Source organism: Amphiura filiformis, chromosome 18 (genome assembly GCF_039555335.1).
Source record: "Amphiura filiformis chromosome 18, Afil_fr2py, whole genome shotgun sequence".
Lineage (NCBI taxonomy): Eukaryota > Metazoa > Echinodermata > Ophiuroidea > Amphilepidida > Amphiuridae > Amphiura > Amphiura filiformis.
Genome location: NC_092645.1, coordinates 25267161 through 25281097, shown reverse-complemented (window position 1 = coordinate 25281097; position 13937 = coordinate 25267161). Strand labels below are relative to the sequence as shown.

Below are 13937 nucleotides of genomic sequence, written 5' to 3'. Positions count from 1 at the left end.
AAAAAGCAATGGCAGCAAAAATTACGGAAATAAGTGAGTTTTGATCAATGACTTAAATGAATCCAGGCTGATGGCATTCTTGATTGTAGATGGTAAGCCATTCCAAAACCTCGGGGCAGCCACTGAAAAGGCTCTATTCTCAGTATATTTCCTGGTGCGAGGAATGATAAAATTAACACTCTCACTGGACCTAGTTCTCATAGCATGTATGGAGCTCTTGATCATGAGACAGTTGGAAAATGTACTGAGGAGATAGCCCATTCAGGGACTTGTACACGAGCGTGAATGTCTTGAACTTGATTCTCTCATGAACTGGTAGCCAATGAAGGTCTCTTAAGAGTGAGCTTACATGATCAGTTGACATCAATGTTTATCAACAAAGGCAATGGACTGGTATATCGATATGCTTGAGCGAACTGCATACAACCAGTAAACTGTTCAATAGACTTATTGTGATGTGGCAGGAGTTTTAAAACCACAGGCCCTGAACAAAATATGATGTGCGCATACTTCCAGGCAAAACACAATGAAAATTGTAATGGTGGATGCGCATAATGCCAGGTATTGACAACTCATCTATAGCAACCAGGATACACAAAGTGCCAAAAAATTAATTGTAAATTTAAAAATAAAATTAACAGGTGTTAATATTGTTTAACAACACGATTTACTCACCAAAATTAACACTGAAAAAAAAGAAGAAATCATCCTGGTAATTCATGCTCTGAATCTGTGCTCATTATATTATACAAATATTGACTGCTGTGAGGGGCATGGTTAAAATTATAGGCCCAAGGTGATCTCAAAACCATGCTATGACTGGAGGCATAGCATGGTTTTGAGATCACTACGGGCCTATAATTTTAACCATGTCCCGAATATAAAGCAATCAATGTTTGTTTTATATACCAAATGGATGTACGCGGATGTTGTGATTGCATAGAGTTGCAATCGGGGACGCACGTTGCGTCGAGGCGCATCGGTCAATAGTTCCTTTCCATAATCGGGCATAGTTCATTTTGAGGGCATAGCTAATTCAATGACCACACTTTTAACCAATAATGTGACAGGAATCAATATACGAGGTATGTAACTGATAATAGTCACTTCTACCAGTCAAGTGCATCTCACATGTTTCTTTTAACAAGGGTGGCATGTATAATACCCAGGTGGGAAAGTTGGTATAATACTGGGAAATATTCATAAATCTTGAAAGGTTATTTTACACTGAAATGTCAAAAACCCAATATACAAAACATTAAGTAATGTTGGCATATGTCTACTGATGATCATATTTTGTTTTGCTTTGTGCAGAAAGAACCCCTTCTCCTCGTTTGGCACTTGTACCATACAGGTCCATTTCATCAGGGACAACATCAGTAACCAATGGAACTGTTGAGCCACACATGCTTGTTGTACACAGTGAAAAGGACGAAAATAGCCCATTGATGACAGAATTATGTGAAGTAATTCATGGAGAACATATCAGAACAAAGTCATATCATGCCGTAGGTGTTGTGGGAACTGTATTTAAAAGGTTTGAAAAGGCAAGAAGACAAAGCAGTGGTGTTGTGTTCCTTCTCACTAAGAACTTCTATGAAGACAGGATGCATCAAGATTTCCATTCATTTTTGATATCATCTATGAGGAAGATGAATTCAGAGAAGAAATATGTTATTGCAATAGCAGATGAAGAGTCATTAGTGAAGGCAGAAAATGAAGAATGCTTGTATAGTGTCCAAATCATAAATTATTCCAGTCAACATTGGCAGGAACAAGTTGTTGCGTCAATTAAAGAATGCATACAAACTTCAAGCTCTCCTTCATTTTCAGGTGAGTTGAATACATATTTGGCTCTACATGTATATATTTGTTTATTTTATGTTTCTTGAACCAGTCTCAAATTATGTGTATACAAATCCATTTTCAACCAAAATATCTCAACTCATGCCACTTTTCAGAAATGGCAGCTGGGTAAAATGAAAAGATCTTGATCGAGTGATCGAGTTGATACACTTTGACATGGCTTTCACCCTAGTCTAAAATTTTGCACAATAATCCCCAGCCCCCAACTCAACACAAAAGTGGGTAACCATGTGCGTTACTCAATTTTTCAAAGACCCTAATTGCAATGAAAATCAAGGACTAAATTGGACAAAAAAATACCCATTTTTGTGGTTTTTAATGACTTGAATTTCAAACACCCCTTTTCATAATGACACTTACGGGAAGTTAAAGTTACGGACATAGAATAGTGCTCAAATCAGCTGATTTGGAACTGGTAAGGCATGTATAGTGATGTGATTGGGTGGAGGGGGTAATTAGCGGTCTTTATCAAAATATATGCTAATTTGGTAGCTCATTTGCATAAATTAATTTTTTTATTATATTTTCTTTTTTGGGGAATCGGATTTTAAAAACATTTTCAACCCAGCTTCAATTGAAATCATATGAGATTGTGTGTAAAAAAGGCACCATTTTATTATGAGGCTTTGAAGTAGCAGACTACTTTGGATCATGCTGCATGCCAAGGCCACATCCATGCTGAGCTAGGGGCTAACATCCTTCAATAATTATCGTGATGACTTTACTTCAACATCCTTTCTGACGAAAGTTTAATTCTGAAATACCTCTTATTTCTTTCCGGGATTTCTTATCTGCAACACATGACCAACCCACAGTGCCCCTTAAATCTAAATTTTGCACACAGTCTGTCTGACTTACCTCTATGTTTACGATTTTGCTGTCTGCACTCTGTCCTCGCTACCAATCAAAATGAGACCCCTTTTCTGTGATATTTGGTAACAAACATGGTTACCAACTTTTTGTGCTAAGTGGGTGGGAGAGGCAAAAATTTTAACTAAAGCAGATCTAGATGTGGCCTTTCTACTAGTTGCCAAGAATCATGAAAATCACAGTGCTTTAAAATTATTGTTTGCTTGAAACTGGCATTTACCTTGAAGGCAGCATCTTCTGTAAACTGGTTCCCTAATTATTAATTTTGTTTTCTTTGTGTGACAATTTGTTAAGGGCTGGGGTATGAACGTTTGGACAGTATTTATTTTGGGACATTAGAGCACATCAGACATGTCGAATTGCATTCTGAATACGAAGAATGTCATTCTGATATCAAATAATTTTGAATTTTTGAAATTAGCAATGTAATACACATTTTATGGCAAATCATTAAAATTGATATTTTGATATTTAACAGTACTTGAAGTAAACTTTATAAATCTGATGATTTATACTTAAAGTGTATGTAAGTGGTATGAAAAGTCGACGATCAATTGAAAATTTTGACCTTTTCAGATTGAAGATATGGATTTTTTTCCCAAAACACCAAAAAAATTAGGTCTTTTTGGGAAAAAATCCATATCTTCAATATGAAAGGTCAACATTTTCAATTGACCGTCGCTTTTCCTCCTGCTACATACACTTTAAGAATATATCATTAGATTTATATAATTTACTTCGAGGACTGTTATATATCAAAATTAAAAAATATCAAATTTTTATAATAATCATAAAATTTGTATTATATTGTGATTTTCAAAAAATGAAAATTATTTGATATCAGAAAGACATGCTTCGTATTCAGAATACAATTCGATAGGTCTGAGGTGCTCTCATGTGCCACAAAAATACTATCGAAACGCAATAAACGCTCATTTTAGATCCCTTAACAGATCCCAATTCCAATGAACGACTTGCAGTTGGATTCCATGATAGCGTTATTGAGTCGGAGAGCTTTCAGCAAGGTATGTCCCGATCATAAACAACTAATTGAATTTCTACCACAATGTTAATTGGGCAAACAAATCTTCTTTTATCTGATGTCATGTATTTGTGTTTACACTCTGCCTCTGTGCATACTTTTTTCTTCAGTCTACCATATTGTGACTACAGGGTGTCCCAGAAAAAATTATCTGGTGAATGAATTTGGACAAATCCAAAAATGTAGACATCTGCGTGTTGCTCATCTTATTCTGCATCTTATACGCCAATTTTACTGGAATTGGTTGACTGATCGCAAAGAAATGAGCAATTACATAGCCCGAAACGATTTTAACAATCCATGCATTTCAAATTAACAATTGAATAAATCTGGCGCTTTGGATAGTAGACAGGGGCTCGTCCCTGGCAAGCGAGTTTGGCCATGCCTGAATTCCAACTGCATGATTGTTATGCTTTACAACTTTTGAAAATGCACCAAAAATAATTTCATGTACCGGCTACCGATAATCCCCATCCTTGTCAATTTAGAGCTATTGGTCGCAATTAAATGTGGTATCAAATTGGCACTAATAAGATGCTGCATATATGTCAATCAAATTGTCATAACATATGCAGGTTTACATTTATGTCGGGTTATATAAGTGCGGAGTTTTTTGTGTGTATTGTTTATTTCATTAATAGGCATAATATTAAAGTATTAAGGTGAGACAGGTGTAATTGATAATTTTTTGTGGGAAGATAATAGAAATTCCTCCTAGCTTGGTATAAAGTAGCAGGTATGTACTGAAATAAAAACGATAAACAATAAACAGATTTATATAGCTCCTTAGCATAATGGTCTTAAAAGTACAACATACACTACGTCTTATGCTACAATACACAAAAACTAGTATTTTATGCATATTAAAGTGGTATTTGATGCATTTTGGAACTTGGAAGTGCTCTATTCATATTTTAAACAGATTAATTGAGTAGAGCAAAGTTCAATTATCAATATGCCTTTTATTTGAAACAAATCAAAAGGCATCTAATATATGTATTGCCTTAATTTCTTTTCGTTTACCAAACCAGCAAGTACCAGTGCATCAGTGGGACAACAGGGTAGCCCTGGCAGTCCTCCACCTTGCAGTTTAAACGGTGGGCCATTACCACAAAGTTTAGAAATCAATGAGAAACCAGAAGGTATGACTCCCTATACTACATGATGTCTCAAATCAAAATGCAAAGCAATTGTATCCCCTTTTTATCAGGCTTAGGCAATAGAAACAAATTAATTTGATCTTTCGATCGGCCATCAATACTTGGTCGATCCTTATTATTCATGAAATCAATTAATTTACTATAATGTTAATTGTGATAAAATAGTAATTTGTACATGTAGTGATAATGGCCAATATAAATTGGCGTTAATTCAGATTAATCAATTCATAGTTCATTAAGAACAAGCATCGAAGCAGCATCGATGGTCGATCCAAAGATAGAACAAATTTGTTTCTGGTGCCTTAGTTACGATCGAGACATAATTGAATGAAATTTGTTTTTGATCAGGACAATGTTTGGAAATGAAACATCTTTTAATTTTGTGGTCCTTTGAAGGAAAATACCTTATTGCATCATAAGTCATGCGCGTGTCAGTCGGGGTCTGTATTGTTGTCCGTCAACAATTATGTACATGTAAGGCTTTTGGTTAAAATTGAACAGTTCAAATCCAATTTCAACCAAATTTGGGCATAGCTGCACTATGGAAACTTGCATATCTTTGGACAACCTGTTTTTACTTAGCTTATTTGCAGTATTGCATATTATTTGTATTTACAAATTTACTTGTCTGACATATATTTGGTGTGTATTAATTTGGTTAAACACAGCACATTACTGTCCTTATTGCTCCAGGAAGTAGACAAATTAATACGTCTGAGCTAAATCTATACGTATCCAATGCACTCGGCCCTTAATTACACATCGACATCTCAGTGGCCCTGCACCTTAAGGTGGTATGAAAGGCAAAATCAAGTTGCTCTGATTGAGATTAAAATAGACTTGTTGCAGAGAGATATGCAAAATAATCTTAATTCTAAAATTTGAGCCGTCGGACAAACGGTTTTTGAGATATTGCTGTTGAAAGATTCTTTGTATTCTATTGTTTTTTAATATATTGATGAAGTTAATGAAGAAAATTGGCAAAATGTGCTCATTAATATTAATTTTTGCCAATATTTTGCCAATATTTTATGAATAAACCTTCATACTACTTTTACCTTTAAAATTTTGACCTGAAACTTTGCCAATGTGTCTCTATGACCTAAACCTTTAACATGTGATTTTCCATAAATCTAATTTGCATATTTGCATAATTAATTAGCCTTAAGTATAATGCTAATTAATTATGCAAATATGCAAATTAGATGGGCGGGAAAATCACATGGTAATGTTTTTAGGCCATAGAAACACATTGGCAAAGTTTCATGTCAAAATCATATAAAATAAAAGTAGTATGAAGGTTTATTCATAAGATATTGGTATAATATTGGCAAACATGAATATTCATGAGCACATTATGCCAATTTTCCTCATTAACTTCATCAATACATTGGCCAAAACAATCGAATACAAAGAAACTAAAACATGCATATCTTGACAACCGTATGTCCGATTTCCTTCAAACAAAAACTATTTTGCTCAGTGTATTTAGCTTAACTTATTCAATCTATTCAAATGGTTCTAAATTCAGTTTCTGTTTTCCAGAAACATCGTTTCGAACCCCCTTAAATGTCTCTCAACAAGTAACATGTAGTTATGTAAATTTGTCTGCCAAGTTAATCAATATGGTGACGGCAGAAGAAAAGTACTCTTGGATACTCAATTATATATTCTGTGTAAACACAAAATATCTAGCACATAAAAAAATCTAGTTAGACACTACATCTGACAAAGGCTTATAGCAGCATTTATATTTTTTGTTTCATTCTATTTAAACCTGGGTGGACCTTTCAACACACTGGCACTGTTCTTCAAGGTTCTCAGGTGGCACAAGGCCAACATTAAAATACATAAGAAACATTATATTGAAATATTTTTCAACAGATTCAAACCAACCCAAGGATTCATCACCAAATCCTGACAGTGGGTTTGTATCAGGTCAGGGAGATGCAAGTCACAGTCAAGCTCCACCAGGTATGACTGTTTTATATACTTCACTTTTCTTTTTCTTTTTTCATTTAAGTTTTAATATTTTATGCGATGTTGTCAAACAATAATATTCTTTGGCTATATTATGCAGCTAGTCAAATACATTACTGCTTTAAACAATTTATTTAGAAGTCTGTTTGCACTGTCCTGAACGAAACTTACCATGCAAATGAGCAAGGCTTGTGCACTCAATTGGCCAAATTTTAGTGTCTGTGTTCATATAAAACTAAAATTCGCGGCTCAGTTCGAAATCTGTTAAAATATAATGCTCCGAAAATAACCAATAAATGTGTAAAAATGTTGCACCAAATGACTCCATTGGGGCTTTCACTTTCAAAAATGTTCGAATTCTGAGGGGCCACATCCCCCCTCAGACACCCCCTGTCGCGCAAGCGCGACTGTGCCACTTCATGTTTTCCCTATGACACTATGGCACTAGCACACACCCTAGATATATAGCACAATATATTGTCGGCCGCATCACATAGTGACATATTCGACATTCTTGAGAAGTTAAAAAAAAATTGGTATATTAATTTCTTATGTTCTACTCTACATATTCACCAAAAACAACCATGCCTCAAAGTGGCTTAATTAGTAAGGTATTAATTTAATTATTGTATTATTTCCTTGCCTTCTATAGTGATTTTCACTCAATTTCAAAGAAACAAAATGCTATATTAAAAGTTAAAAACATGCATGAAAATTGGCCCTACACAACGCTAAAACCTCAGAGCTTCCTGGACCCCACCCATTCATCACTCTGCTTCTTACACTCTATTTTTCAATATATCTCGTCAGTTCCTGGAAAGGACTTGCCCCCCCCCCCCATATCAAATCCTGGCTACGCCACTGGTGATGCACCCTAACTTAATTTGACCCCCTTTTTGTCAGGTTTAGTTACAAGACATATAGAAAAGACTTATTTGTATTAAAAGGAACAATGTTTGGAAATGTTGAAACATGTTTCACAATTTTTCTCTTTCGTTAAACAATGCTTGACTGTTAAACAAATTAGTGCTATACTAGGGCTGAGCCGTTATCATTAATGTTGATGTTTGGGATGGTTCAAGTCATTCAGACATTGAAATAAGCAAGTGTCCTATTCAATATACAATAACCGCCATCAAAACAAATTTGAACCTCTTCCAGTTGTTAATAATGAAATCCAAACATAGAGTATTATAGAGTATTTTTAGGTAAATCATGCAATTTTTAGGCCCAATTGTTTTTTTTAAAAGAAAATCATTACCAAACATATTTCAATACCACTCAAACTAGTGAGCTTTTTTGTTTGAGACCATGGTTGTCAAGTTGGCAGATACAGGCAATTTTAGATTGCCTATATCCTGTTCCTTGTCTTCTATCTGCTTTGATCCTTTACCTTTTATGGCACCTTTCTCATTTGTTGCCTTTTACTATTTATTTCTGTCTTACAGACAAACCAGCCAGTACCAGTCCACCAGTGAGGCAACATGATGACGGTTTGCCACACTCACTAAGTTCAACAGCACCACCTCAAGTCACTGAGAATCAAGTTGAAGGTAAAACATCTAATATTTTAAACTCTACCAATATCTAATATTTTGTATGTTACTACTATTTAACAAAACAATGTCATTGGAACTGTCATTGTAAGTTTGTAAGTTTTAGGGTGACACACTAGAATAGAGATTAGAGAATATCTGTTTTATAGCAAGTATTTCTCGCTAGAAATTCAGAATATAATGCTTTTGCTGGAGTACAGTAGACCTATTTTATGTCACATTATCCGATTCATTAGCTGATGAAAAGTGAATAGTTTACTATGTAACCAATCAAAATAAATGTTAGAAAAATATGCAGAGTGCATTTGTATGCTTATATTTTCCGACATAAATTCTCTGTGTATTAATTAGAAAACTTGGCCGTGAGACATTTTCGAGAGAATGAAAATGATATGTTGTGTAGCCTGTGGTGGTGAACTCGATGACATGCATGTAATCGTGAGTGCATGTTGATGGTACCATTCCGAACGGTTCTGATTTTTTCTCTACTTCCATTATATAGTGCCAGTTTGCCTCATCTCCATTTCTTTATTAATTGAAATCAGCAAAATACTTGTTGCTCAAGAAATCATAAATTGAAACAAATCAAATTAATGTTTTTGATCTTAATCTTTGTACATATGCAATGTAATTGACCTTTAAGACACATCAACATCTCAGCAACCCTGCAACTTATAATTCTTCTTCTAAATAATTCTTAATCTGTAAATATATCTTCCAAGTCAATCAGTGTGTTGAGGCAGAAATAAAGAACACTTGGCTTCTCCTCACTTGGATGGCCCCAAATCATGTTTTTCTTTTTAAGAAAATTATTCCCAAACATATTTCAATACCACTCAAATTAATGAGCTTTTTTGTTTGGGACCATGGTTGTCAAGTTGGCCGATATGGACAATTTTGACTTGGAACACATTTAAATTGCCTATATCCTCTTCCCTGTCTTCAATTTTCTTAGATCCTTTCCCTTTTATGGCACATTTCTCATTTGTTGCCTTGTTCTAATATTTATTTCTGTCTTACAGACAAACCAGTCACTACCAGTGCACCAGTGAGGCAACATGATGACAGTTTTGTAACCAGCTCTCTACCTGACAGTTTGAGTGGTTTACCATCATCACTCAAGAGTTCAACAGCACCACCTCAAGTCACTGAGAATCAAGTTGAAGGTAAACATCTACAATTTTGAACTCTACCAATATCAAATATTTTGATTTTTTTTTTTTTTTTTTTTGATGACACACTAGAATAGAAATAAGGGAGTTCTAAAATTGTCCGACGGCGAACCTGATAAAAAAACCACAAATAGTATCTGTTTTATAGCAAGTATTTCCAGCTAGGAAGTCGGAATATTACTTTTGCTTGACCTATTTTCTGTCATATTGATCTGATTCATTACTTGGTTAAAAGTGAATGATTTCCCAAGGGTCTATTGCCAATTGGTCTAATACCATTTGGTCTAATTCCCGTTTCGTCTATATTCAATTGGTCTATTACCAGAAAGGCTAATTGCTATTTAGTCTAATAATCATATAGTCTAATGTCCATTTAGTCTATTATTGTTTGGTCTAATATCCAGTATGTCTACTAACAATATAGTCTAATAACCATTTGGCCTAATATTTTTTCAATAACCATTTGGTCTAATAACCGCTTGGTCTAATAACCGCTTGGTCCAATACTCCTATGGTCTAATAACCAGTTAGTCTAATACCATTTCGTCTATTTGCCATTTCGTCTACTACTGGTTGCGGGCTGAAAATACATGTAATGAGGCGAGCATGTGTAATGCGATGAGCACATGTAGAGAAACATCCCAGCAAACACAAAACGTTTTCGACATTATTCGCAAAAGGTTATAAAAGGTTGTCAGAAAAAATGTCGGGTTATATAAAGAGTACATTAATGGTATAAAACGTTTTCATAACATTAAATAACATTTGTTGGTAATTTACTGCACAGCAAACACAAATGTTTTACAGAAAACATTTAAATGTCGGGTTATATAAAGGGTATAAAAACGTTTTAATAACATTCCAAAAACATTTTGAAAGCTTGGTACAAATCATTCTAAACAGAATGTTATTTTGGGGTTGAAAAATATTTTGCAAAAAATGTTTGCCCAAAATATTTACAATAACGTTTTAAAAATGTTTTCATGACCTTTATATAACCCGACATTTAAATGTTATTAAAACGTTTTGTTAAAAACATTTTAAGAACATTTCTGTGTTTGCTAGGTGCAAATATTTTAACATAATGTTATTTATGTGTTGACAAAATATTTGGCCAAAATGTTTGCAAAAATAGTTTACAATAACATTTGTGAAAAAATTTTAGAACTATTGCTGTAGTGTATTTTCATACAAAACGCTTTAAAACGATTTCATGACCTTTATATAACCCGACATTTTAATGTTATTAAAACGCGTTTTACCTAAACCCAAACCCAAAATAAAACTTATTTAAAACTTTTTTAAAAACGTTTTTGTGTTTGCTGGGATACTACATGTATCAAATCTTATGCATTCTTAGTAGAATTATTATTATTGTTTATTGACATATCCAAAAAATGAAGACTAATACATGAAGCCTGCAGGTATTATATACCGTATATGGTCAATTCCAGCCAAAGCGGGCCAAAATTCTCTCTGGGGGCCATTTTGAAAATGTTTTCCTTTTCAATTCTAGACTTATCAAATGAGACGACCATGTCTAGTGAATCATCAGGTGGAAGTGCCATCGGATTGAAAAATAACTTTTCTTGCTAGACCAAATAAAGTGTTAAATGCGCATATGCATGTTACCCACAATTCAAGCATTTTTCACCTGTTGTACGCCATAAAATTTCACTTTCTTTAATATCTTTCAATATTTTATGTGTGACTCATATACACTAGAAATCGGTGAAGACTTTGAACATAAAATAGAATTTTATTACATATATCTATACAGAAATATTTTGGTTATTACAAATTTTAAGAAAGAACCAGGTGTACAGTTAAGATTGTGTCAATTCTTCGAACTCTTTCCAAAGTGGCTGTCATTTAACATTACTGTATTATTTCGAAAGATTAAAATAAATGCTTCATTTAAATATAAAGTTAGATTTTGTATCTCGTAGCAGGATGAGGATCTCGGATGGATTCGTGGGTAACAGCGCCTGGAAAATAGCAATTCCTATTAATTTTTTAAATAAAAATAAAAATACTTTTCCGTATGTCAATAATCCAGGCCGCAATGGCACTAAAATGAATTTTAATCAAAATACAGACTACATGGAATATTTAGAATGGATCATTATGGCATTTTGGGTATAAAATTCTGAGAATAATGAAGTTGCCAAATTCAAATAGACAGAGCAAACAGATTTATATTATTATTTTAGTAAAATCATTCCATATTTTCATGCAGCAATATTCTATTAACTCGTGTTTGACAGTTCCTATGAACTAAAACACTATCAATACATTGTTAACTATAATTTAAGTAGGGATTCGTGGGTAACCAAAATGTTCGTGGGTAACACATATTTGAAGGTATGTATTAGTAAGCGGCAAAATAGAAAATATTACAGAAGGTTGGAAACCACCATGCGGTTATTCCTCCATTGTGTTTCAATGATTCCCGTTGCTCTAACCAATTGCATTTACCCAAAAATGGTAATTTAGGATAATCAATCAAAACTTCATGATGCAGCTTCAGTATACCTTCAAGAGGACGCTATTAAACAGGGCTGTTTTGGAACCTATTTCGCATGTTTTCAAAATGTTAAGATGCATAAGAAACATATAATTTACGAGTAAATCCTTGGATTCGTGGGTAACGCCTTTAATTCGTGGGTAAAGCTATAAGTACTATAGTACCGCTTTGGGGTTTATGCTTCTTAGGTGTATAAACTGTAAGTACTGTCAAAATTATAGCATACCCATGGCTTGAATATGTGCTGATTTAAACTTAAAATAAACAATCTCCTTATTTTTCAAGGTTAGCATCTATTCGGGATTCGTGGGTAACAAAAGTTTAAACCGTCAGAGATTCTTTTTAAAGCGGTGAACGATTTTTACGATTTACAATTTTAAGCGCTTGTCAAACTAAATTCAGTGTCCAAAGTCATTAAATGTTAAATTAAGTTATGGAAATTATATTTGCTGGACTCGTGGGTAACAGTTGATACGTGGGTAACGTTACATTTGATTTTATGGAATTTTATGGGTAAAACGTATTTGCATAAAATAATCACTTGGACCTCAGAATTATAGAACGAAACTTCGTTTCATGATATAGTCATTTATTGCACATTCACTTAACATTTTTCAGAACGATCATTTTATTTTTGATACGCTGGTAACAAAATTATTAGCCAAATTGACTTAATGGCCTCTAGAGTCCACAAACTTTGGTGGAATTCAATCGCTTTTACATATGATGAGAGATCATGCAAACGCTTTCTAACGGTAATAATTTCATTTTGATTGAAGGACATTCAATGACATATATGGTGCTTTATCTTTGAATTCGTCAGGGGTAACGCCAATTCATTTAAGCTATCATAACTTGTCCCCTGGTATGACTTGCTAGTAAAGGCCTATATGCACAAAGAGAGCACATTGGACGTGACATGATAAGCTCCATCAATAACGTGATTTCCTTTATTAATGACATTTAAAGTGGAAAGTTAACATAGAGAGAATTTTGTCCCGCTTTCGCTAGAATTGACCATATATGCATACTCAGTGAAAGTGACATTTTGCCGGACTATTTTGTCCTTGTTTCCTTGGTCTTTTTAAGGATAATATGATAATATACTCATCATGCATTACTGGGGGTGCCATGTGTGCAGGGCATTTGCCGGTATTGCCATTCCAACATTAAAACAAATTAGGTTTTCATGTTTTTGTCATTTGTATATGGAGTTATGTGTAGATACTACATGTAGGTCTATAGACTTGTTATACTGTTTATAAAACACGCTTTTTAAGACCACGGTGACCCTGGGCTATGACCTCACAGTATTTGTAATAACGTTATTGCGTCATGTGCTATTAGACTAATCGGTTATTAGACCAATTGGCTAGTAGACTAAATGGCTTGTTAGACCAAATGGTTTGTAGACCAAATGGGTATTAGACCAAATGGGTATTAGACTTATTGGTAATAGACCAAATGGGTATTAGACTAAATGGTTGTTAGACTAAATGGTTTTAGACTTATTGGTTATTAGACCAAATGGTTATCGGACCAAATGGTAATCGGACCAAATGGTTATAGGACCAAATGATTATTGGACGTACTGGATATAGACCTAATGGGTTTAGATTAAATGGATATAGACGAAATGCATATTAGACGAAATGGTATTAGACCAAATGGCAAATCCCCTTCCCAAGTAACCAATCGGAATAAATGTTATAAAAATATGCAGAGTGCTTAAAAAGTGACTGCATTTGTAATGCTTGTATTTAC

General features: G+C 34.0%; 1 protein-coding gene across 1 annotated transcript in view; it reads left to right on the top strand.

Annotated features, from left to right (window-relative positions):
• Positions 1 to 1318: 1318 nt before the first annotated feature.
• LOC140140035 (uncharacterized) overlaps positions 1319 to 13937 on the top strand; it is a 49906-nt gene continuing 37287 nt past the window's right edge. The window contains exons 1-6 of the mRNA XM_072161844.1: positions 1319 to 1833; positions 3690 to 3761; positions 4810 to 4920; positions 6823 to 6912; positions 8367 to 8471; positions 9497 to 9640. Coding sequence (XP_072017945.1) covers positions 1407 to 1833; positions 3690 to 3761; positions 4810 to 4920; positions 6823 to 6912; positions 8367 to 8471; positions 9497 to 9640 — 949 coding nt within the window. The 5' untranslated portion in view covers positions 1319 to 1406. The remainder of the gene's footprint in view (positions 1834 to 3689; positions 3762 to 4809; positions 4921 to 6822; positions 6913 to 8366; positions 8472 to 9496; positions 9641 to 13937) is intronic.